Genomic DNA, 26,143 nt, shown 5'->3' on the forward strand with positions numbered 1-26,143 from the left:
GCATCCTTCCTTCCAACGGAAAGCACTGCTGATGACTTATGGAAAGTCCCAAGCTTTCTGCAGCTATGGCCAATGCCCAAAATTAAACTGCGTGGCTTGCCTCTGCTGGCAAATGACAAGAAGAGTGGGCAGGATGAACATGTCTCTTCCCAATAGAAACCCCCAGGCAAGAACAGCCATGGTGACAGGGAGCATTTGCAGCAGACAAAATACTTCCAGACAGATGAAAACACGTTGTACTGCCAGAGTCACATCAACTGTGATTCGGTCAGCATCATCTTATGCATGATTTAGCAATGATTTTGTATTCAGCTTTATAGTAGAAGGACTGCACAGCTCAAGGCATCCTAATTCTTTTCCTTTTTGACTGATTGTAACTTTCTTTCTTGTGGAAAACCTATGAAATTTTTTGCCTGGGTGCATATGCATCTCTACTTTTTTTTTTTTTTTTTTTTTTTTTTTTTTTTTTTTTGTGTGTGTGTGTGTGTGTCCAAGTGGTCTGATACCTCAATATTCTTTCATTTTGTAAATCTCTGTCTAAAACGTAAATATCCTTGTTAGGTATTTAGAATATAATTATGTTTTATATGGTACTGAGTATAAGGAGATTTAGACAAGTTTTAAAGAAGGTATTTCAATCTTTAGTCTGCATGAGACAGAAGACTGAACTCTGCTTATGTCACTTCCAGTTACCTAAGAGTAACCCATTGATTATTATATTGTGAGTACAAACTGTATTTCGCTGTTCCTTTCTTCTACTTGTCTTGAAAAATGACTTCAGAAGTCAGATTCTTTAAATAAGTAAATAGGGGTGTATTGCAATATTAATAATAAAAGACCAATAAAAGATGCATGAACCCAGAAACAGACAACTTCTTAATTATTTCCTTTAACCTGACAGAATAGTCAGACGTTATCTTGCTCTGTGAGGAAATGCTGAGACTTAGATGTTAGGAAGAATTTCTTTACTGAAAGGGTTGTTAGGCACTGGAACGGGCTGCCCAGGGAGGTGGTGGAGTCACCATCCCTGGAAGTCTTCAAAAGACGTTTAGATGTAGAGCTTAGGGATATGGTTTAGTGGGGACTGTTAGTGTTAGGTTAGAGGTTGGACTCGATGATCTTGAGGTCTCTTCCAACCTAGAAATTCTGTGATTCTGTGATTCTGTGACTACTGATGCATTTTCCCAGGTCTTTTTCCCATCTTCCATCTTCCAAGCAACCCACATCAAGTACAGTATTTACTACAGATGGTGTTAAATAGCTTAAAACAAGAAATAAAACAAAACTGCCCACTTCCTATGTTAGCACAGCCCTAGCATGCCTGCACTGCTAAACGAGTGTGAGCGCTGGCCCTAAGGAGCCATGGCACGGGCTGAGTTCCTTTCCCCAGCCGCACTTCAGAGAAAAGGGAGCCATCTGCTGCTCGATATGAGATAGGCTCCAGCGTGTCTTTTTAGCTTAATTATATGAAACGTCACGGTGGGATTCAGCAAAGGAAGTGAAAACCTTTGTTGTTCTCCTTCCTCACACTATGGAACCAGACGGCACGGGAAGCAGGTGCTGAGTGCTGCTGTTCCCCATCTCAGCCTGGTGCAGAGCACAGCTGCATCCAGCATCCCAAGGACCCAGGGCACAAGTGGTTAAATACAAATAGCAGTCCTTTACGGAAATAAAAAGAAATAAAGTCAGAAAATACCACAAATCCTTCACATCAGGGCTGTATCACGAGTATGACACAGGGTCTGGCAGAGCAGAACGCAAGGGACAAGCAGCATTGCCCAGTAGGCTAGGCACAAGCAAACCACACGTTTACGTACAGCTATCCATAAAGTCATCCTCCAGAGGATGAGGAGTGATGCACTTACCTGCTGTGACAAAGGGCAGTGCTCCTCACACACTCCTAAATTGGTATTTATGGGTGTCATTTTTTGACTCTGCGGCTGCAGCCTTGCAGTCAAGCTGCTTGTGGTGCAGTATGTGAAGCGAGGAATATTCGCCAGTGAGTCAGCAAGACCTGAGAAGGAGGCAGCAGGGCAGGGAAATTCGTGTTCCTTGCTATTGCAGGGTTTTTTGGTATTATCTCGTACCAAGGGTGTAAGTAGATTTAAGATACACCTTGCCTTGGTGAGAAGAAATAAGAGAGGTAAAAAAGAGGAAGCTTGAGAAAAGCTTTGTTGACCGTTCCAGACCCTGAAGTCCTGTGTTTGCCTTCTGTTATGATGAGGGGAGTCTAGAAAGAGCTTGGGGTTCAACATGTAGATGGAAACTGTCACCTCCATGACCCCACGCTGCAGCACGGCACTTGTGGCCTGCAGCCCCTCAGATGCCCTTCCTCACTGGAAAGACCAGGCAGGGTGTCTGCAGCGTGTGTGAAACACCACAAAGCCTTCAAGTACAGTAAAATACATCTTCACTTTTCATGAAGTGTTGCAAAATATGTTTGACCTGTGTTTTGTCAGAATTAAGCCGTTGGGTTTTCATTCAGTAACTGGGGTTATAAAAGTAATTTCTAAGCAAGGTTGACTCACACACAACAGAAACTCTTAAGCTAAACCCCAGAACTGAAACAGAAATTCTGGTTTGCTTCACGTTTGCATAGATGCGATACTGGACGACCAGCACAGAGCCACATTCAATTACCAGTTGCAAGTTCAGTGCGTCTACCTAGTGCAGATACAACTGAATATACTGCCAGGAATCACGTACATTATTCCATTTCCCACCATGCAAAATGCTCCAGGCAGCTATTTACCCATCTCCGCACTGACACAGGCATCCAGCACAGCAGAAAAGGCTTTAGCAAGCAACCGCCAGGGCCATGCAAGTGACTCAGCACTCGGCCCTGGCATGGGCATGGCTGAGCAGAGATGGTGTGCAGTGGCACAGGCTGTACAACTGCGAAACTCTTGTTAGCTTTCACTGATGTAGCCCAAAGAGGTTGGGAACCAGTGCTTTAGAGGGAAAACGCTTGATTATGTGTGCTGTGTAATTCAGAGGAGGAAAGCTTTATTGTGTATGCCGTGTAATTCAGAGGGAAAGAGCTTTATTATGTATGCTGTGGTGCTTGTTCGCTTTGTTGTGTATGCTGTGATGCTTATTCACGTATTTACATTGCCGTGTTTCCAGCCTTCCCTCCAGGAACTCCGCACACGAGCCGCGCCTGCTCCCCAGACACTACAAATTACCATTATAACGCCCTTCAGGCGGAGGAGCGCTTTGCGGTTACGGGGAAACCAGCCCCAACCTCGGGCCTGCCCCAGTTCAGAACCGATTTCCAGCGCCCACACCCCACTGGGGGCTGCAGGAGGCCACCCCCCGCCGCCTCAGCGCCCCGCTTTCCCCGGGGGGGGCTCCGCAGCGACCCCCTCGGCCAGCCCGGAGGGCGGCAGGGAAGGAGGGGCGGGCGGCGCTGCCCTCACCCAAGATGGCAGCTGAGGGCCGGCGCCCGGAGGGGCGGAGCGGGGCGGAGCGGAGCGGGGCCGGCTGCGGGGCGGCTCCGCGGCGGCTGCGGGGCTCCCGGCCGCTGCTCCCGGCCTCTCCGCCGTGGCGGCCGGCGGGCTGGCGCTGGGCACGCTGCGGGGCGGCGCGATGGAGCCCGAGGAGGGCGAGGACCGCACGCCGCTGCTGAAGGAGCCCCGGCTCGACGGAGCGGGTGAGGGGAGCGGGCGGCGGCCGAGCCCAGCCCGGGCTGCGGGGCCCGGCAGGGGGCGGGCCGGGCTGCGGCGCCTCCCCGGCGTCGTGTCGCCATGGAGCCGGGCAGGGCTTGGGGCGGCTGGTGGGGAGAGGAAGGGGAGCGGGGGAGAGGCTGGGGGTGGTCGGGGGTCGGGTAAGAGGTGTGCGGGGTGTTTTTGTGATTAGTGTCCCAGGAGAAAGTGTGAAGGTGACAGCGAGGCGGTGGGGTCCCGCAGCGTGCCCTACAAAGTAACCTGCTCGCCGAGCAGATCCCTTACGGGACAGCGGGTAACAAAACGGCTTAAAAGCTCCGGGGTCAGGTTTTAGGGCAGTGCCCTGCAGCAGAGGTAGCGCACCTCACCCACAGCACACAGCACGGAGCTACTTCCTTTAACCGCCCTGCAGCCTGCGGTGCAGACCTGCTTCCCTTAGCTGCAATTCAAGGCTCTCGTTCGCTTATATCTCCTTTTAAACATGCTCCTGAAGTCAGAGTTGTCTCTAGATGTAGCACCCGTTGGTACCGGTCAAGGTAAGATCCACAGCGTCATGGTTAGCAGCCTTAAGCTTTAGGAGGGACGACAGTATCTCTTTGCCAGTGAATGTGGTGGTGTCCTAAAGAGGTGCATAGCCAGAACACAACTGGAATCTTCTTGAACCTTCTATTAACTTCACCTAATGTTCTCAGGTGCTGCAAATGCACTTAGCAGGAAGACATAAAAAAAAAAAAGTCATTAGTGGTCTTCAGTTCATACATATCGCCTTTGTGGAGCTTGCTCTCCAGATGAGGCATGCACCAGCACGAGCCTTCCAGAGGCAGAGTAATGGACACTGCAGTAAATCTGCCTTTCCAAGGACAGGTTATATCATAAGTGCCATCTCAAGTCTTCTGTTATTATTGTTTAACCCCAGCAAATATAGGCACAACAACGGAAAGGTTAAATAGCTTTACTTGCAATTATATTCATTAGTTTAATTTCAGCGACTATACAATTTCTATTGAAAGCAAATTGCTTTTCAAACGACAGCAAAGGGCAGTGAAGCTACTTGACTTGTTTTTCTGCATTAAGCACTTCCTGCTCTTGGCACCTGTTGTTTTGAAAGCAAGCAATAAAGTCTTGGCTATATGTCATTTTAAAATGACATAAAAGCCAAGGCAAGTGGGAGCAGCAAAGTCTCCTCTATGTCAGTTAAAAAACAGGTACTCCTTTTTCAAATGCCACCGAAGCAAGACTTGCCATTACTGTAGGTCTGGAAGATGTTTTATGTATTTGCATAGTAGCCTCTCTTGTTACTCATTTACTAAAGAAACATAGCAAATAATGCCTCACTGTCAGCGTAACAATTTGTTCAGCCTTAGTAAACTTCAGATAGGTTTATCAGGGACAGAGACCTCAAAAAAAAAAAAGAAAAAGAAAAAGAAAAAGTTCTACAACTTTCATGAAGACTGCAGTCTCCTAGAAAGGCTCTGTTGGTGCCCCTAAAATTAAGGGATCGCATAGACTCATTACAGATTTCTAGAAGGTTTCTGGGAAGAGGAGAGTCTTCAGATAGCTTGTCCCCAGGGAATGCTTTTTGCTTCTTACTGCAGATCAGAGAATCCAGTCAAGAAACATGCTGCAGCTGCAGATGGGGCTCCAGCCAATCCTGCTGTTCATAGATCTACTTGTTCTATTCAGAATTTAAATGCTGAATAGTCTGAGAAGCAATTGCTGCAGACTGAAGTAGTATCTGCAGGTGCTGATTGCCAATGCTGCCTCAGTTTCAGATGTCCAAGTTATAAAATTTTCTGTTATCACCACAGTTTCCTCACGAGGGGAAACTCCACCCTGGAAATATTTGTACATTCAGCGGATTCTTCATGTCATTTCTCAACACTTTGACATTTCTGCTTTGGTAGCTGTAGGCATCCCCGGTTCAAAAAAGTATCTGCAGAGCTTTAAACTGTAATTTGTATACAGCCTCCCGGCTGAAATACATCTCGACTCTGATCTGAATCTCCTGGCACTGATCAATGATCTCTGCCAAATACTGCAGTGTCCTACTGTCAGAGGAAATTGATAACAATGACAGTGCAAAGCCCGATATTGGGGTGTAAACAGCTGACAGAGTTGGTTTAATGCTGAATCTAAGACCCATTTTCCTTTGACAACCTCATTATTATATAGTGACTGCAAGAAAAGGGGCAGATTGGATAACTGAAACTGCTACAGTTCTACAGTGCCTTAGCAGTGTTTGCCATTCTTTTTTTCTGCCTTTTTTTTTTTTTTTTTCCTTAGGCAGCTATTAACAAACACGTATTGGTTTATAAACAAACATACAGAAGGAAAACTTGTCTTAAAAAAACAGCTTCACTGGCTGTTTTTTAATGCTACTTTAAGAGTTTCAGTCCATCTTGAACCATTTTCAGGTACATTAAAGGCTTCCTGATGGTTTCATTTATTTTATTTTTATTTTTTAGAGTGAAGTTCCAGGTTGAATAATTATTACTGTATGTTCAAGAGGACTTCTGAATGCTTCTACATCTATTTCCACAGGCCACACACCACATTTCCACTGCAGCCCCTACACTTGTGTGCACAGCTACCGGTAGTCTAAACCAGAATCACCTTTGTTTCATACATCAGTAGAAAAATATGCGTTATTTTTTCCACCCTGATCTCTCTCTACCCATATTGAGTACACTCCTCAAGACTACTACAAGTTTATTTTTTTTTACCCGTAAATTTCTGAGATTATAGTAAAAACTGCTTGTCACTTGCTCTTTTGTTTTTGTTGTTGTTGGGTTGTGTTAAAACAAGAACTTGTTATTTATTCTCCTTTCAGTCCCTGCCTGCTGCTCAGCTCGCTACAATCTAGCACTGCTGGCCTTTTTTGGGTTCTTCCTGCTGTATGCATTGCGTGTGAACCTAAGCGTTGCTCTGGTGGATATGGTGGAACCTAACACAAGCTTAACAAAGAATACAACTTCCAACGTGTGTCCAGAGCATTCCTCAACCATAAATACTCCTCGCAACACAACGGTGAGGTCTCAAACATACCTATCTGAAACGTGGCATGTAAAATTATTTTTAATAAAGGCTCTGATTGATGAGTCATGCTTAGAAGGCAAGAGAACTGGCTGCTCGTTACCAGATAGCCTTTGCAGTGCTGCTCTTTTAAATCAAATCCAAAAAATAATAGCCTTAAATGACTAGCTGATTTAGAAGTGCTGTGCTCAGGGTAAGGTTTTATTTATTTTTTTTTTTAATGTACGTCTTTCTGTGCTTTTCTTCACAAATTAGCTGGTCTGACCTTATAGATTATTATGACTCACTGTTTCATATGCCAGTGATCAACTGTTTCTGTTACATCTGCGTCAGAGCTCACATCACTATCTACGTTTGCTTGGGTTTTGTACAGTTCTGGGAGTGTGAAATTTCATTTTAAATTAACTAAAATGCAACGTTTTTCTCTTCTCTTCTTTGATTGCTTTCCCTGATCACGATTCTTGACTTTATATCTTTCACCTCCTCACTTTCTGTGCAGTAATCCTTAAAATCACATTTAACTATGAAAAGTTATATTTAAAAACAGTTTTGTTAATTTGGACATACATAATCTCACCTTATAACCAAGGTTTATTACTGAGCCCTCTTGCCCTTTTCCTGCCTTTGTCTTGTTTGTTTGGAGGTCATTTATTATTTATCATGAGCAAATTCCTTTTACGTGTTGTACGGGAAGAAGATTCTCCCTCATCACTTCTGCAAAATAAATGCTGCTCATTTAGGTGCTCGTAAATAGGACTTTTGGAAGTGATCCCAAACTTTAAAATCACTTCCTTGGGCAACCATTTATGTCCCTTGCTGACTTCTTTTATTGCTTCCTTATCTCAGCCATCTTTGCTTTATTGCTTTTCTGCTAAACTCATTTTCCTCTGCCAGGCTTATCCTGTTCTTCCATCTATGCTTGCGAGTCCTGTCCTTGGTTGTTCTTCTTCTTTATATTAAATTTAAGTATCTGCTTCTCCTGGTTTGCTTTTCTCGTAAGTTTTCTGCATGAAAAGCCATTTTCCAGAGTGCAACAGAATGCCCATGCCGTGATACAGAAGTGGGATTTACACATCTTGTGAAGATGGAGACCCTACAAAAGGCCATGAAAGATCTGCAATTTAGGCATGAAGGACTAGTTAATCAAATTCATATAAAATATGGTCAGAGAAACTGCTGTCTTGAACTGACTGCATTTTGGGTTTTGTTTTCTCTTTTCAGGGAAAAAAGTATTCTTGGGATGCTGACACGCAGGGATGGATTCTTGGTTCTTTTTTCTACGGCTATATTGTTACTCAGATTCCAGGCGGATATCTTGCAAGCAAAATCGGAGGGAAGCTCTTGTTGGGCTTTGGTGTCTTTGGCACCTCAGCATTCACCTTGCTTACTCCCTTAGCTGCGGATTTGGGAGTTGGCTACCTCATAGCTGTCCGAGCCTTGGAAGGACTGGGAGAGGTAATCCTTTTTTTCCATGTAACTTGAAAATGTATCCCAATAATTTATTGATAAATTGTAGTGATTAGACCCTGTCACTGTTGGTATGCTGGAGTAGTGCAAGGATTGTTTACTTTTGAGTAGTCTAATTTTATTTTTTGAATAATTAACCAATTTGCCCTATTTTTTAGCCTAAGCTTTTTTTAAAAAGAAAAAAGATAATTCCAGGTTTGTCTCAAGTGTCTTTACAAATAAAACCTTTCTCATTTGTCGGAACCCAAGAGTTCAAAACCATATTGTTTGTATTCTTGCAACCTTTCCAGTATATGCAGATTCAAAAGCAAGAGAAATTAATTTTACCACCTTACTGTCACAGCTTACATGTTTATTTTTAAGTGGTTTCTTGCTAGGCAAGAAGCTAATGGGTTTTACTACTGCTTTTTAATGAAATATTCCTTTGAAACATGCAAACTTGAGGGAAGTTCTAAAATTGTTGCTTTTCAGCAGAATGGCATTTTGTGTTCTAGGGTGTTACCTTCCCAGCTATGCATTCAATGTGGTCTTCTTGGGCCCCGCCACTGGAACGCAGCAAGCTCCTCAGTATTTCATATGCAGGTGAGAAGTTCCCACGCTGGTAACAGGATTATACATTTTTACTGCAGTAACAGGGAGGATTGACTTAAATCAAAGGGATTTATATTATCAATTTTAATTAGCATTTAATCTGAAAAGCATAACACTGAATTAAATCTTGCTTTGCATTCATTATCTTCATTTTTTCATGGCTTTTTTAGCCTCCAGTTAAGGTATTGATCTGCAGTGAAGTATAAACTTCGAACTGCGGTATCAAGCAGTACAAAGAGTTATTGTGAAGCTGATTAATAGAAGATATTGTAAATAAAGGAAATATAACAGCAGAAATAAGATGGGAATCACAGGATTATTATTCTTATTTTTTAAGAGGTGGTTTTGCAGGAACTTGAGGAAGAAAATACCTGAAAATATCAGGTATTGCTGCAAGAGCAGCTTGTCAGAGATCAGTACCCTCTGACAATATTCTTTTAGATACTCCATGTGTGGAGGGTGTAATGTTTAATACAAAATGTACTTATTTGAGTATATTTGATGTTACGTGGGATTTTTTGATTTACAGAGTGAGATAAAGCGTACTGAAAACATAACACAGTCGTAAGTTACGCTTAGCAAAGTATAGCAGTCACAATACCCAGTTCAAGTGCAATACCAACGTGATTCCCATTATCCGTCTCTGTGATGTCTCTGCCGTCACGATGCTGGGTGTCTCCATTTGCTGGGAAGGAATGTGTGAGTTGAAGCCAGCTTGAGCCCGTTGCCCTTTTCGACATTATTTTGTTGGTTGTTCAGTTTCTATACTCCGTGTTGAGTTGTGTCACATATTAACTCCCCTGATGCTGGTCTAACTAAGGGGGATATTCACATGATTTTAGTGAACTCAGAGAAAAACATTTACACTATCAGTTGATCCACTCAATTGATAGAGCTGTTTGGCTAATGCAAAGGCTGCCCCTTCAGTCCCCTTTGTGTTGAGATAGCCAGCTTTCCTTACAATGGCTCTAGTCAGTCACACCCTGCATTATTCCCTGAGCATCATGGACAGTTACAGGGCTATACTGTGTAAACAGTGACTGCAGTTTCTAGTGAGTGTAGTAGCTTGCTTGTGCATGTGCCAACAGGAATGAAGCCTTAGTCCTTTCTTCTTCCTATTTCCACACTTCCCTCCTAGTCAAGTGTCTCATTCCCTCCTGTGTGCTATTTCAGGCACTCATCAGACCCTACCATGACCCACTTTAACCCACCTAATGCATCAGATGGTCTTTTTAATATCTATTTTCTGACATATTAGTGAGTTAAATCTGCTTGAAAAGAAGTCCGCACTTGAGAAGACAGCATACAAAATAAGTAGAGTACAGAGCTGGGGTTGACACTTACTGCTTTTAGCAGTTAAGAGCTTCTAAATTAACCCTTTGTGAAGCCATATGCTAAAGTATAGGTGCGAAGAGGCTGTGACCTTGAACAGCAGGCGTGGATGGATAAGGCACCTTGTGTAAACTTAACAAAGTGTTTCCCTTTTCCCCACATTTTCTTGGTTGGCAGTCACATGGACTGTGGCTGAGAAAGTCCTGATCCTGTTGACTTTGTAAGTGAACACATGACAGAGTTACATGTAGTTACTTTGCTTTGTATTTAACATAAAGTATGTGGTTTCATTGTTTTGTGGTTGAAGCTTTCTGCCTCAAATAAAAATAGTTTCCATAAAGGAGGAATCTGGGTAGCCAGTGTATCGATACAATCTAATGTTTTCTGAGCTGAGATTAGGTTTGGAAAAGCGATTGTATAATTAATATTAAGAGGCAAGGTTTGATATTTATCACCAGTTGAAGGCTCCTAAGTATGTAAATAATATGGGTGCTACCTGCCACCCTTTTCAAAATGTATCTTGAATTGTATTTCAAGAATTGTTCGTTCCTGCTTTTGGCTTGTATCAGGACTGGAATCTGCTGATCTTTCCCTTCTACTTTGCCTGACCCTACGCACTGTCAAGTTCGGGGACTGTGCAGTTAGAACCTGCTGGCTGTATGGATGCCTTCTGGCTCCTGTGTCAAGCGTTTCTGTTTCAGTAGGAGTTATGGGCAATTTGGTTATAGAAAATCAGAACATTATTTCCCCCTTCCCTCCCCGGGTCCTTGATTGCACTGTGGTCAGCTCCCTCAGAAAGGTCATTTGACTAAGTTGTATTGTTTTGAATGTATTGCAGCCGCTACGTTTTTGGAGACAAATGTGCCAAGAATGCTGTCTCATTGCCTTCTGTTTGTTATTTTGGCTGTTTAGGACCTTGTGATTCTCGTTTTCTTGGAGTTGCCAAAGCAGTTTATGGTGCCTTTTGTTTCTTTCAGGAAACATCACCCTCTAGTGGTGGTGACAAATCTTAGCTGCATGGTTTCTTAGAAGAAAATAAAATACCTGTGAAATAAAATAAATAAATAAATAAATAAAAATAAAGGGTCTAGAGATGATGATTTTTTTTTTTTTCTGGTAGGTGCACAACTGGGAACTGTTGTCTCTCTGCCACTGTCTGGTTTAATTTGTTACTACATGAACTGGGTTTACGTGTTTTACATATTTGGTAAGTTTTGTTTTTTTTAAAAAAAATTATTATGCCATATATACAATCCATATTTTTTTTTGAAAGCTATGGTATGTTGGTTTAGTATGTCTTATGTCTTAAGCTTAAATTAAGTTTTAAAGACATGTTCAACATGTAGGGCTGTCATTTTTTGTTTTTTTTATTTTTTATTTTTTTATTCCTGGGAAATTAGAGGTATTTAAAGCTAGAAAGATTCCTTTGCTTCCAACGAACAAAGATGTCTCTGAGTTGGACAAAAGTTGGCACAAGTCAAATGTTCTCAGCTTTCCCACCACTCGGAAATAACTAGCTGGAATTTCTTATTTGAAGTGTGAAATTAAGTTAATAACTTTAATCCCAGGAGCAATCTTCTACTATGAGTGAAAGAACGTCTGAAAAGTTACTGCTGTTTTAAGTGGAAACTCTGTGAAAATTTCTCTAGCAGTCACAGGAACCCTGAAGGAATGCCCCAAATGCAAGGAATAGCATATTTGCTAATGTTCTAGAAGAAGCTCAAACATAAAATAGTTGCTAATAGGATGTCATAGGTCTAACATGCTTTTTATAGGTTTATGTACATTTCAAAGTTGTTTCATGCTCTGCACGGGGAAAAGAGAACCAGAATAAAAGACAAGGCTTACACTTTACTCAGCAGAACCACCTCTTATTAAAACTGTTCAAAACAGAACTAGACAAAATAAATGACAATGTTTAAGTGAAATTAAAATACAGGTAATTTGAACCAATTTTTGTAAAGCTAGCTTTTTCAGATGACTGTTCTGGTGCCTTAGCTTAAAAGGGAAAATAAAGATTGGCATATTCGTTAAGCTATATGTAGTGATTTTCTGTATGCGTGTGTGTATGCAAAGTGGTTCTTTTGTGATTAAATTCCTCTGTGTGAGCTGTATCATTTATGGCTGTTCCACGTGACTGATAAAAGTACAATGTGGATGTGTGTGTGGCTTTCTTGCTGTCTGAGGCACTTCCAGGAGGGAGAAGGGGAGAGGGGGGGTGAACTTCCTGCTTAGTCATCTTTATTACTTATAAATGGGTATTGTTCCCTTTGAGGAGCTAATGTTTTTAAGTAGCTAAAAGGTTTTTTCCAAATACCCAAATGTAATTTTAATGAATGTTATTTTTCTAACTAAATTATCCAAGAGCATTATTCACTCAGTGTAATTGCTCCTATTTTTATTTCTGCCTCTTCACCCATCTTTTCCCAACAATAGGTGCACTTGGCGTATTATGGTTCTTCTTCTGGATGTGGCTGGTTAGTGACACACCAGATACTCACAAGAGCATTTCACATGCTGAAAGGGAATATATACTTTCTTCTCTAAAAGATCAGGTACAGCACTTTGGTATAGCCTTGTTTGCTTACGTAAGAACCTAAACTTCAAGTATTGTTGATAGCAAAATGCTCTCTTGATAGAAAAATGTCCTTAATTTGAGATAAAGGCAGAACTTGTATAAATGAGAAAATTGCTAATTAAACAAAGCATTTGTAGTAATGCTTTTTGTCACAAATGTTGTGGTGCTTTTTAATAAAATACTCAGGTCTATCATATGTCATTAAAAGAAACATTGACCTGTATCATGTTCCTAAAATTCATTAAAAATAAAACATTTTGTACATGTATCTTCTAAGGAAGAAAGTGAGAGGTTACTGTTTGCAGAGAAAACGTTTTAGAAATGCTAATGAGCCAGTTCCTAAAGCATGCATATGAGTTTATTCCTGTGACTGGGGATATGCGTTTTTATGCTGTGAAGCTGGCTGAGAGATCAAAGCTAATATCTAGGATTGAGTAGGAAAGATTTAGCTAAATGCATCACGAGTGACTTTAAATATTTAATTGTTATGGGTGAAAGCAGGAGGCAACAAATCTCGATAAGGGAAAGCATGTTTGTTTTCTTTTTTTTTAATTCTGATTATAAAGTGTAATGGCAATTGGTGTACAATACTAAATAACAGAGCAGTAACATGCATTAGTATACCTTTAGTGAGAACTGAAATTGCTGGTGAATTCTTCTATTGACATACTCGCATCGTGCATTTCCAAATGCATGATCACTGTAGATTTGGGTAGGATTTTAACGCCTGTAGTAACTGTTCATCTTGATGTCCTGATAATTCTTTCTATTATTATTTTTTTTCTTTTTTCTCCTCTGTCTCCTGCTTGCTAGCTTTCTACACAGAAATCTGTTCCCTGGAGACCTATGCTGGAGTCCCTTCCACTGTGGGCTATCGTTGTGGCACACTTCTCTTATAATTGGACTTTCTATACACTTCTCACGCTCTTGCCCACATATATGAAGGAGATCCTGCGGTTTGATGCACAGGAGGTGAGATAAATAATTCAGAACAAAGTGATTATATTCTTAAAGAAATACAATAACAGAGGTCTGACATGATATTTAGAATGGAGACACTTGGAATGTAAATTAATAGCTGGGAAATGGTGAAATAATTCCCCAGAATTAAGGAGATGCGTCTACAATTTTGTGTGCATTGTCTTTTCAACTGGATTTCAGGATTTGATATTTATTTGATATTTAGCTTAACAATAGCTTTTCAGCTCATTTTTTCTGGTTGAAGATGTGTTGCTCATTTCTAACTACTCTGATTTAAAATGATTAAAAATACATATAACAATAACTACAATAACTACAAAAAATATATTTCTCTGATACATGGTTTGCATGACTGCTTCAAATTGTATAGTGTCTTTTATGGCTTCAGAAATACTCTCTACTTCTTTTTAGCTCACTCATAAAGGAAAAAATTGTCTTTGAACATTAAGGGCATCATCGGATAAGTGACGTTTTAAGTATTTTAAGGAGGGAAAAAAAATACACTTCAGTGTGATTGGTTCTTCTTCCAAATCATTATTTTCTTTCATTTCTTCAGTGAGTAGCAGAGATACAATAAGTTATTTTAACAACAGGATGAAACAAAATCATAGACTTAAAGTCCAGAGATGGTGCTTTTCAAGGATTTTTTTTTTTTTTTTTTAATGAAATGATTTATCAGGTAAAAAATAAAGGGTTGAAAATGTTTATATGGCAGTTAGTTGACTCTTCTTTTCCTTTTCTTCTTTCTTCAATGGAAAAACATCCGCAATACTGTCTCCAGTATAAGCTGGTACTTCTCAGGTAAAAAGGTCCTCAGGTAGAGATTTCAAGAAGCTTAGCAGAGCCTTTTCCTGGCTTAACACCTGAGACTGGTTTAGAGCAAAATGGAGATATACACCATGCAAGAAGGATGTGATGCCAGCAATCTTGTAAGGAAAAGATGAGGAATCTGTGTAAAAAGAGAAGGTTGCAGTCAAGCATACTACAAAAAATGGCTGGAAAAAATGGCTGAAGTTGCTCTTTAGATTCCTTATTATGCCTCCCTAGGGAACACCTGAGTAAGCATCTATGAAAGGCATATGTTACGCAATGCATGTATGTTGTAAGACTCCATTGCATGAAATGCCAGCAGGTTCTGCTGTGGTTTCCTGTGTCTAAGGGTTATGTTACTTCTTTTTGGAGTGACTCCATCAGTGCTGACTATTGTGACACATTAAAGAAAACAGAATGTTTTTTAAAAATTGCATAATAGTGTCAGACTAGCTTTCTTTACCACGCATTTAGTTGTAAATTCCATTAGTGTGTAAAATATTGTGCAGTAGCAACTGCATAGTCCACCAGTTTCCGTCCTATAATAAAGAGATCAGTTAAAAATTAATGCTGTGTCTTCGGACAGTGCTTCATAGTCACAGTAACAAAACAAACAAACCTTTTATCTTCTGTTTTTCATAATTTCAGTTGTTATTTTTGAAAGCCAAGCATTGGAACCTAGCAGGCAACAGCTTTGGATGTGGACAGAGTAAATTTCAGATGGGGATGTGTTTGTAGTGTCGTGTAAAATTAAATGTCCTAGGAAAGCTTTTACTTCTTCTTTGCCAAATATACATTTTACAATAGTGCATAAATGTTACAGTATTTCTATCCAGTGGCTATCCAGATACCTCTTTTTAAGCTTAGTTTAGGTGAAATTATAGTTCAATTATCAATAATTATTTTTAATAGCATGGAAAGGCTGAAAACTGATGCTGCTCAGCAGAACTTGTGTTTCCCTCATCAGAAAAAAAGTAAGCATAATCAGGCACAAGTCACTAAACAGCTCTTGTTTAAAGAAATGGAAGTCAGCAGGTGGCATTGGTGTAAGTAATGGCAAGTCCTGAGTAATAGCTTTGCTTTGGGATCATAGGATGCCCAGACAGAATCTGATGAAAGTCTTAATTCTGTGTCTTCTCTGGTTACAGCCATCATCAGATGTGTCAGCAGATAGCTGTGGGATAGCATAACATTGCAGAGTAGTAGCAGTATAGAACCCTGAGATCACAGATTCCACAACAGCTTTCAAAATCCTGTATAATATCTGTATAATACTTACAGCTTCCACTGACCTTAGTAACTCATTGATTTGAAACTTGTGTTTCTGGGTACTTGCAAAATTGGGTTAATGACCACAACATACCTTTTTTGCATAGTTTCCTTTTTCCTGACCAGTTGCTTATTTAAGCCTTTGAGTTTTTCAGCTGGCTGCGTTGGTAGTTATGGCTCAAGTCATGCAATGAAGAGTTTACACATCAGTAACTTGAAAATGCTTTGCCTTTTCTGTCCCTAGGTTTCTCTCCTGGTAAAAACCAACAATAGTTACGTGAATGGATGTTCCTAACACTCCTGACTCAAACTCTGTTACTGCTCCAAGACAAGTGATTTTTTCAGCAAATTGAACTGTCATTTCAGTGTTTTAACTGTGGTTTTGTTCTTTTTTAATCTCCTTAACAGAATGGCTTTTTATCTGCTCTGCCTTATTTTGGCTGCTGGTTATGTATAATTCTGTCTGGGCAAATTGCTGATTATTTACGGGAAAAGCAGAAGTTCTCCACTGTTTGTGTTCGTAAATGTTTTACCCTAATAGGTAAGTGCAAGTACTGTCTCTTGGAACATACTATGGGGCCATTCTGTGGAAAAAAATTAAAGCTTGGGGAGTGAATTGTGACAATCTGGTGTGAGATGAGGCAGGATTGTGCGTGGCGTGAGAGGAGCCACTCTTCGACAGCATAAATTGTGCTAGGTTGTGGAAGTGCAACTAAAACAAGCACAGTGTTTTTTCACTCTGCATAATGCCCACTCCTGAAATTGGAGAATGTACATTTATTTCCTGCTGAGAAGTGTTGAACAAGTGCTGTGCTGCTGCACTTAATATCAAGCAAGAGAGAATTCATCTTGGTGAATTTTCATGATATTTCATGAAATATTATTTCAGTATTGCAATAAGCACTATAACAGTATAGTAAAAGGTAATATATCTGCAGTTTGCATTCCTCAGCTTTGTGTAGGAACATCTTTTTTCCTTTTTTCTCTCCTGGAATATTCCAGAGTCGACACGTTGACAACATTCCTTACTAATTCATGAGTAATAAACTTTTGAAGACTCCTCTAGACCACAGGTTGAAGTGGAGCTTGTAGACTTGATTCTTTCTGGAAGAAATTGTACCTGGCTTCTGTTGGTCCATAGAACTTGGGGTTTACTGTTTCTGTCTGTACTTCATTTTTTCAAATATCATGTTTCTTTGCCTTTTTAAGGTTTAGGTAATGTCAGCTGGAGCCAAAGTGAGAATACAAAAGGTGTAAATTGTCCTTTGAATTGATGTAGTAATTAAATTACAAATGAGAACAGGTGGTTGTCTACACATTCACATGTATTGTCCCTAGCCACCATCAAGCTGTTTAGGTGCTTGTTATTTTAGCAAATTGGCTTCATACATCAAATATAGCCCTTAAATACTATTTATTTCACTTTATTTCAATGGAATTATGAATGACAGAGGCAGGTGGAATATTCAGTGAGTGCATTCTTTGTTTTTTCAGAAGAAAGATTAATCGTAAGAGACGCTTGACAAAAAAATGAAAGGAGTTAGACTAGAAAAAATAACGAGTAAAGACTGAGATGAATTAAAGATTGAGGTGTGTATTCAAGTGGGCAGGGCAATGGTGAAATTTACTACACTTCTTAGAATCACTGCTCACAGCCTCTGAACTTTTCACAGTTGTCTTGTGAGGGTGAGCAAGAAAAAAAAAAAAGCAACATAAATACTGTATCTCTTTTAAAAAGATTAAAAAGAGATCCTCAAAAGTCAGTGTTGGCTCCTGAAACCTGGATATTTAAATGGGAATAACTTCTTTGCAGTGCATTGTTCACCTATTGGTCTGAGTGCAGCTTCTGTTACTTGTATAATCATAAATAAAATGAACTTGTGAAGTCACTTTTAGCAGTACCATTGGCTTTCAGGTGAAGCTTGTTCTTTTAAGCTAGAGTAGGATTTTTCTAGTCTGTCCAGCATTTCCTGAGACAGCCACAGGTCTGTAAACCATCTGCGCTTCCTCACTGGCCTACTGTATTGCACGTAGTGAAGTGCTGGATTCTGTACACTAGATGGTGTTGGAGGTTGTATGTATGCATAGCTCAGAGCCTCTTAATGTCTCTATGGTTAAAAGTCCCCTGATTCTAAAATTTCTGTTTTGAAGGAATGATTGGACCTGCAGTGTTCTTAGTAGCAGCTGGATTCATAGGATGCAACTACGCGCTGGCTGTTGCATTTGTGACCATATCAACAACACTAGGAGGATTTTGTACGTCTGGTTACAGCATCAACCATCTGGACATAGCACCTTCGTGAGTATTGCTGAAGCAATTGTTGATGTATGACCACTTCTGTTGTATTCCTGGAGTGCCTGGGAGCTTTAGCTATTGGCCATACTGCTGTACAGACCTGGAATATAAACAATGACAATGACTCGGGTCTACAGTTTTAAACACTGTATTTGCAAAAAAGTGCAAGTTTGGTAGAGAATATGATATGAACAACAAATCAGCCCTGTAATTCAGGCTTTTGTTTGTTTATTTGTTTGAAAAACATATTCTGTATGCTGGTATTAAAATTATATTTGGAGTAGGTGACCTGTTATCACTAGGTGATGAATCTTGCATATGATTAATCCAAACTACATTTTTAAAAGTCGTTTAAGAGTAAAGTCAGACTACAGTTTGTATTTTCTCCTCTGTTAAAATTCAGAACCCGACAGATCCATCTATTTCCTGAGAGGCGCATATACATATATATATATATATATATAGATGTAGATTCTTTTGAACCTTCAAATAAGCATTCTTTGCACTGGTAACAGCCAAGTACTTTGCTCTGTTGTTAATTTACCTATCTGCAGTAGCACTTACGTATGAGCAGGGTCAAATGACTTTATGACCAAATAAAAGAGTGCTTATATACTAATGTGTCAGATGAAAAGAGTTTATCTGTGAGTGGAGATGAAAAAATGTTGTAGAGATGCTATCTAGGAAAAAATACTTAATATCTGGGCAAAACTGAAGGTGGTATCCAGGCTTTGGTGATTGAAAGGGTGGTGGTCAGGTATACAATGATGAACAAGGTTTGACTTGTGGATGTGAAATAGTGGGACTCTTTGTCAAGTTAATCTTGACAAATTAGTTCAGATAGCAAGCAAGATGGAAGGAAACCAGTGTCTTAACTATAAACAGCGTATACTGTGAACTGAACATGAAAGTAAGAAGAATAGCACCTGTGCTGCACTTTGTTTAATATCAAGTAGGATTATGAATGTAGAAGGTCTAGTTAAAGCACTGCACCTGGAGGATTTTGGGGCCATTATGCAACTTCTGTTTCAAGCTTACCTTTGCAGCTGCAGAAGTTGTTTTTCTAAAAATGTAAAACACTCTAAGAGTTACTTATTTTATTTTTGTGTGTTTAAAAACATGAAACACAAGCATTAACATCAAGAGACGTTATTTGTGTAAGCTCATTAATGGCAGAACTTGGATGTGTCTAGAGAGGGAGGCTGGCATCCATTCCTAAGCCCTCTGCCTGACAGCTGTAGTAGTTGGAGAGCATGTAATGGCTGAGGCAGGGCATTACAGGAGAAAAGAAGGGTCATATTTAAGGTAGACGAACATTGCTTGTGGGAATTCATTCCTTTCATTGCTCTGTCAGAGTTTACATGTGGTAGGTCAGTTGGACCAGACTCCTTTGTCTGTGAGGGCCATGTTCTTACCCTATAATTTCAAGAAGCGCTCATCCCTCTTCATAACTAAAGAATTCCTAAAAGAACAGGTTCCCAAAGTGTAATATGTAATGGGGGTCTGCAGCAGCTTGAGTCCAAACTTAAACGTATCAATTGGGAAGTGAATGTTGGATCCAGTGACATTACTTGAGGCCTAGCTGATTTATTACTTGTTTTCTGGGTATGTCTTTTCAAGCTCTGAAGTCTAGTTTTTAAAATTGGAAGTACTGAGTGTTAATGAAGTCAGCAGGAGCTGTGCTTTGAACATAAGAGCAATGTTCATAAATATTCTTAAAGTGGGATCCTGAGGATCTCAAGTCAGTCGTTCAGTAGGTGCATGCATTCTTGGCCTGTTTTCAGTCCCAGTCTGTAGGATTGTGACATCCATCTCTCACAAATGTTGTGGAAATAAACTTATTTTGTCAAAAATTCTACTGGAAAGCCTTTGGGATGATATAGGTGTTGAAAAATGCAACAAGAAAAAATCATGATATAGCATGCATATTGGCAGGCATAATTAGATCTACCACGTGAACAGCTGCAGTATCCCTTGACCAAATCCCACTCTGTTCTTCCTATCCTTGACAGTCATGCTTATTCCATTTGTGTTTAAACTGGGCAAGTTTCTCGGCCCTTCTTTCCTTTCAGATAGTCCGAAGGGAGCAGACTGGTTACAAGTCTAGGAGAGGCAGGTGTCTCACTCAAAGTTCAGGAACCTGGATCTGATGTGGGCAATAGCAACGAATGCTTGCATGTACAGGAAGGCTTTACTGGACAGGAGGAACACACTCAGGGTAGAGGCTGTTTTATTGAAATCATTGAATCTCTATTCAACACATGCATGCTTTAATTCAAGGAAAATATGTTCAAATGGAGACAGAGAAGGAAAAGAGAATCTCCTTGTAACAAAGGTAATAGGAAAAGGGGAAAAAAAAAAGTCTTCAAATACAGAAACACCAGGAAGTTTAAGATGAAAGGAAAAAAAGTCTTTTTTTTTTTTTTTTTTTCCCCTCTGCTTAACTTTTTACAGGTGTCTGAACTTTCTTGGATGCAACGGCCATGCATCCAATGGCATTCACAATTTAAGGGATAAACTTTGCATAACTGTAAAAATCTCAAAACAAGTTCTGCATGAAAGTGTGGAGGAGACCTCTGTTAAGAGTTTGCCTTCTTGGTTTATTTATTTTTCCTTAAAACATGTTAGAATAACCAGAAGTGATTCAAAGCAATTTCAAAATGCACTTAGATGTCTATTTGCATTGGTTAAAAGTAAGCTGACTAGAATAGCAAAGAGTCCATTGTTGCTACTAAAACTTGCATTATACCAAAGAAATAATGATTACATTCTCAGGAAAAAAACATGAATGAAAATACTGATGCTGGAAGAAAAAACAGTATTTGCTCTGTGTGTTTGGTTTCTAACACATATTTATTAGGCCATCACGGCATTGAGTTGCTGGAGGAGGGAAAGGGGCATTGTTCTTGTGGGGAAAAATGTTTTCTATTCTAGTTGTCTAAACCAACATCAATACATTGCTGTGTTTATCATTTTTATTATCTCTGTCACCATGGGCCCTTATAGTATTCCACATAATGAACACCTCACATCTCTTTATGTTTTAATTTTTAATTATTTTTTTTTTTTTTACAACTTAACCACTCTTCAAGTCAATTTGTATTTGCTTATCCCCACTATGCCATGAGAATTCAACCAATAACTTGCTATTAGTCTTGCTCTATAGATGTGTCACTTTCTTTCCCATTTCATATGGGAGTCTCCGCTGTGCTGAGGGAGTGGCATAGCAGTTATCTGCATCAAACAGCAAGTGCTATCAGGAATGCAACCCATGTCAGGGACAGCAGGCAGAAATAGAGGCATTTAGCCAGTAATTAATGGCCAAAGATCTATGTGACAAGAAAAAAAAAAAACTATTAAAATGTGTTTAAAGTTTGTCTTAGCAATATTGTGGTGCTTCAGCATGTTGAAGACAAAATGCATTTGGTTCTTCTTGAGGGCTTTAAATGGAAAGGCTTTCGAAGGAAGCTTTTATGCTTTCACATCAGCTTTATAAAGGCATATTGATTCTTAAACACTCTAATGGAGAAACATGTTACATGCTCATTCTTATAAGAAATAAGAATCATTCTAATTACAGCAGTGGTGCTCAATCTAAAATACGTTGCCATGCTCTAAACTCGTGTGTATTGTTGACTTTCAAGAAAAATCAGCTAATAGGCTTGACAATTGACTCTTGTCAGGGGAGAAAAAAAAGAAAATGTTTTCTGATGTTATTGGACTGGATACATATCACAACCCTTTATAATACATGGTTGAATTTTCATGTTTTGGTAAATAAAATGTCAAAGCTACATACCACTCTTTGGAGATGAAATTATATTTCTGCTATGTTGTCATTATTAAATCAATGAGGACACCATTTCACTCTTAAACAGCCCAAACCAGTAACAGGGAGATATCCCAATTTTCCAGAACTACAACTGATACTGGTATTCAGTATGATTCCTCAGCCAGCAACCCCCCCTTAAAGATCTGAACTGCAGGGATCTGTGCTCTGGTGGCTGGAAGGTCGAGCTCAGACATAAAAATGTCTAGCTCTTCTTTCCTTTGAGTCTCTCTCACAAGTCTGTGCTTGTGCTACAGTTTCAAACGTGATTTTTTGGTATTGCAACACTTCTGTGAGATGTCTAATTGCACAGAGAAGAAGTGCTGAGACTTGGTTATTAAGCAAGTTACCAGTTTTTCCCAGCGAGTTTTTATGGCCGCTGGTGCATATGCATGCGCGTGCGTGGTGAAGCAACGTGTCCGTGGAGCAGGAAGCCTTGGAACAGAACTGCAAGAATGGCAACCAGTAAAACGGGTCGAGGCAGACCCATTTCCCATTGGCCTTGACCCACAGAAAGCTGCAGGGAAGGACTGCTGCAGAGCTCTGCAGACTCCTTTGGAGTATCTCTCTGTAGTATAGTGGAAATATCCATCCAATCAGTGTTAATTAATTGCCTTTTTGGCAATGACACCTGCACCATCTCTTACTGTTGCCAAACAGCACTGTCATACTCCTTGCTGTCTTTCCACTTCAAGGCATGCAGTGTTTCTTTTCTAACTTTTTCAGTGGATCCCTTCCAGATAGTTTGGTTGTGGCTTAACAAAGGGGATGTGGTTTTGGATTATGGATTCTAAGCAAAGCCGTGAGTAATTTAACTTAAATTCCGTAACTGGCCTCTGGAGAATGATGGCATATGGAATGAATTGCCAGCGAGGTGTTACTAGAATAATAAGCTATTCCCACCTGAATACTTGTGTTTTAATTTGTCTGTGTGATCAAGATGAGGCCTGTGTGATCTGATTAGGCAAAATCGTTTCCGTGACTGATAAACAGGATAAGTTAATAAGCCTTGATGATAATTTCTCTTGCAGGTACGCTGGGATTCTTCTTGGGATCACAAATTCTTTTGCTACCATCCCCGGAATGGTGGGGCCAGTTATTGCCAAGAGCCTTACTCATAATGTAAGTCCGTTTACTTTTTTTTTTCAGTTACTATATTTTTTATCTCTATTGAATGTCAGTTCTGTCTTCTGAAGTCTGTAGTTATTAAATGGAATCTCGGATATATGTGCAAGTTCTGTTACTGTGAACAGCTTAACCTTGATCAGAAAAATAAAGATACAGTCAAAGACCTGTGTGGGGCTTTAAAATTTAGTGATTCAGCCCTTACATTCTCTTGGAATAAAATGTACATTTTTATGGCATTATGGATTCATAGTAGGTTAAAACCAACCAGACAAGACAGTTGTGGTATTATTGTAGCAAAGTAAGACAAGCTCTTACTTGTTTTCTAAAATTGTTCTCATGTGGGGTTCTGAGCTGTAAGGTCAGCATTTGTCAGATGAACCAGAAACTAGATTCAAACGTGCAGTTTTATAATGCACCCCTTTGTATTGACATTGCATGATCCGGATGTTCTAAGCAGTGTTATTCTTGCACCTAAATTGGGCAGTGTTGGATCTGACCTCCAAGATGACTTAGTCAGACAAAGGGTCATTTGAAGCAGAAAAAGGGAGAGAGAAGTTGATTACTTTTTTTTAAAAAAAGAACAATATGAATTATTCTAAAATCATCTAAGAAAAGAAGGTGTGCAGACTAAGTTCATTGATACAGCTGAACTTTTGGAGTTGGTAATCACTCCAATCATTTCCTTAAAAATAACAAAAATGCTAGTTAATGCATGAATCCAAATAAATTAAGTTCTTCCAAACTCTTAACGAGTGGTGTCGATTTTTTATTATTAATATTTTGGTAGGTTGGGGCTTTTGGAGGATGGATTGGTTTTGGTTTTTTCCCCTCATCCTAATGTACTCTCCTGGTGTAGTTTGTTCTTGTAGTAAGGTCATCTACAGGTTTGGTACAGTACACAACTGTAATTTAAAAATTAAAAAATTAAATAAAAATTGTCCTTAACACATATATATGCATTTCTTCTTTATTAAAAAGAACAGTTGCTATTCTGTGCTACCTGGTTTGGGTATAACTAACATATGTCTAAAAAACTAGAGTACTAGAAGAGAAGCATTGTAGTCATTTACTGATTAGCTTAGAGGACTCCAGCTCTTGGATGATCTGACCAGAAAACAAGGTAGTGTTCCCCTTATGGTAATGTTCTCTGTGAGTTTGCATAGCCTTCATGCAAATGTGGATTTAGATCTGAAGGCTGTGCATCTCAGATGATAAACTATTCCAGATAGTCCTATCAGAATTAGACTATGTAAGCTGTTTTGTTAAACTGCAGTTGACTAAAATGATAATTTGTTATGTTTGTAATGCTTTTATGTTGCTATAAAGTCAAGATGCATGGCATTTACGTTTAAATAGGCATGTGCCATCTCATCTGCTTTAAAAATACTTTTTTTTTTTTTCTTGAGCGTGTAGCTGTAAATTGACTGCATCTTTTTTTTTTTTTTCTTCCCCAATTTGACAGAACACTGTGGGAGAATGGCAGACAGTTTTCTATATTGCTGCTTCCATTAATCTATTTGGAGCAATTTTCTTTGCATTATTTGCAAGTGGAGAAGTTCAGGACTGGGCAGTCAGTGGCTATCACTTGCATCGAAACTGAAGGAGAAGTTGAAAATACCAAAGCTGTGCTGAATCCCAATGTGCTAGAATTATGTGACCAGAAAAGTGCCTTCCCTACTGATGCCTAGGAACCGTCAAAGCCTTTCAGTTAAAATATTTTATCTGTGTATCTTTTGTACTGAAAATCATTTGCCGTTATGTGTGTGTGCTATTTCCTAACGAGAAACTACTTGGATTAAATAGAATAGATTCATGCTAGAACTTGATATCAAATATATGATCTCAGATGACATTTTAAATCAGTGTGCTAGGATCCATTTCCTTCCAGTTTTTAATTAATATTTTCTGAATTAACGTGTAGGCAGATGTTTGCTGATACTGAAATGAGAGGAAAAAGCAAAGTGATTATGTAGCACTGTGAGGAGGAATGGCATGCAAAGAATTGTACACACAGAAAAGCGGTGTTTTGATTTCCATGATGAGATTGATAGTGTTTCGCTGTTTAAAAAGCTAAAAGATTTCTAGTTTTCTACAATCTTTTATAAAGCTTTTATTTTGTCAGTGTTTTAATTATTGTCTAAGAAATGCACACTTGATTTTACTCTATTTTACGCACAAGTCTTCAAATAGAAACATTCCCTGTTTCAAGAATACAGCTTCACAATTGATACAAAGCAATGAGGAAGTGAAATATGCAGTTGTGACTGACTGAATAAGCCACGTGTTACTGTTCTCTGTAGTGCAGGTTTTTTTAAATAGGCCTTATTTTCATTCAGCTGTGCAAAGAAGAAGCAGTGCAACTCTGGTTTAAATCTAGGCAGTGTACAAGAATGATCTAGAAATAGAGGATCTGCATGTTTACTTGAAAATAACTTTCAATTTGGCAGTTCGTTTTTGTCTGTTAAAATCAATGCAGTGGAATTATTTCCTCTTTCACGTAGATATATTTGTCAGCTTGTCATTGTAAATGCAATAGATAAGGCCATTGTAGGGAATAAATGAGGAAAATCAGTTCTCCAGTAGCCTCGTTAGTCAGATAAAAGTAGAATAAAAAGAACCAGTGCAATATCCTGATGCTATTAATCTCCCGTCAGCATAGAATTTGACACTCAAGAGCATCCTTTGCACGACAGGCAATTAAATGCCACACACTAAGATTAAATTAAGTTAATGAAAACAGTGGCCTAGTTAAGAACAAATGGTTGAGTAATCTTGTAGTCACAAAGCAAAATTCCTGTGCCAAAGATTCCTGGATTGGAGCAATTAGGTAAAAAATAAGTAAATGAATAGAAATCACTGGGCTCTGGGTTTTTCATTTACCACCAATGCAAAAGAAAAGCCCAGTACTAACACTGCTCCAGTGGAGCCTACCTTCCTTCATTTCTAGGAAATGGCATCTGCCGCCTCTTTTTAGCTTTAGCCATTTGGTTTTGACCTTCCTTGAAGTGTCATGTTCTCTGATGGTGGAACTGTGTTTAAATCTGTGTTTGTCTGCAGCATTTCCACAATAAACAGTGTGAAGTTCGGATGTAGTAGTTCAGTGAGAGTATGTTAAGGCTATATTGTATCCTTATTGTTTCCACAATAAATGGAATGAGTATTTA

The 26,143-nt window shown here is 39.4% G+C and overlaps 1 protein-coding gene across 3 annotated transcripts; it reads left to right on the top strand.

Moving 5' to 3' along the window:
- Positions 1-3,459: 3,459 nt before the first annotated feature.
- On the top strand, positions 3,460-26,143 carry SLC17A5 (solute carrier family 17 member 5). Of its 3 annotated transcripts, XM_072036270.1 has the most exons (12): positions 3,460-3,648; positions 4,117-4,201; positions 6,496-6,692; positions 7,920-8,153; positions 8,660-8,747; positions 11,209-11,295; positions 12,525-12,643; positions 13,480-13,638; positions 16,135-16,267; positions 17,878-18,025; positions 22,883-22,973; positions 24,442-26,143. In XM_072036270.1, the coding sequence occupies exons 1-12, from the start codon at positions 3,589-3,591 to the stop codon at positions 24,577-24,579; spliced, it is 1,539 nt and encodes a 512-aa protein (XP_071892371.1). In that variant the 5' UTR covers positions 3,460-3,588; the 3' UTR covers positions 24,580-26,143. The 3 variants fall into 3 exon arrangements, with proteins under 3 accessions (XP_071892371.1, XP_027310792.1, XP_071892370.1); XM_027454991.3 differs by lacking the exon at positions 4,117-4,201 and having other exon boundaries at positions 3,461-3,652; XM_072036269.1 differs by lacking the exon at positions 3,460-3,648 and having other exon boundaries at positions 3,833-4,201.

Source organism: Anas platyrhynchos, chromosome 3, assembly GCF_047663525.1.
Source record: "Anas platyrhynchos isolate ZD024472 breed Pekin duck chromosome 3, IASCAAS_PekinDuck_T2T, whole genome shotgun sequence".
Taxonomy (NCBI): domain Eukaryota; kingdom Metazoa; phylum Chordata; class Aves; order Anseriformes; family Anatidae; genus Anas; species Anas platyrhynchos.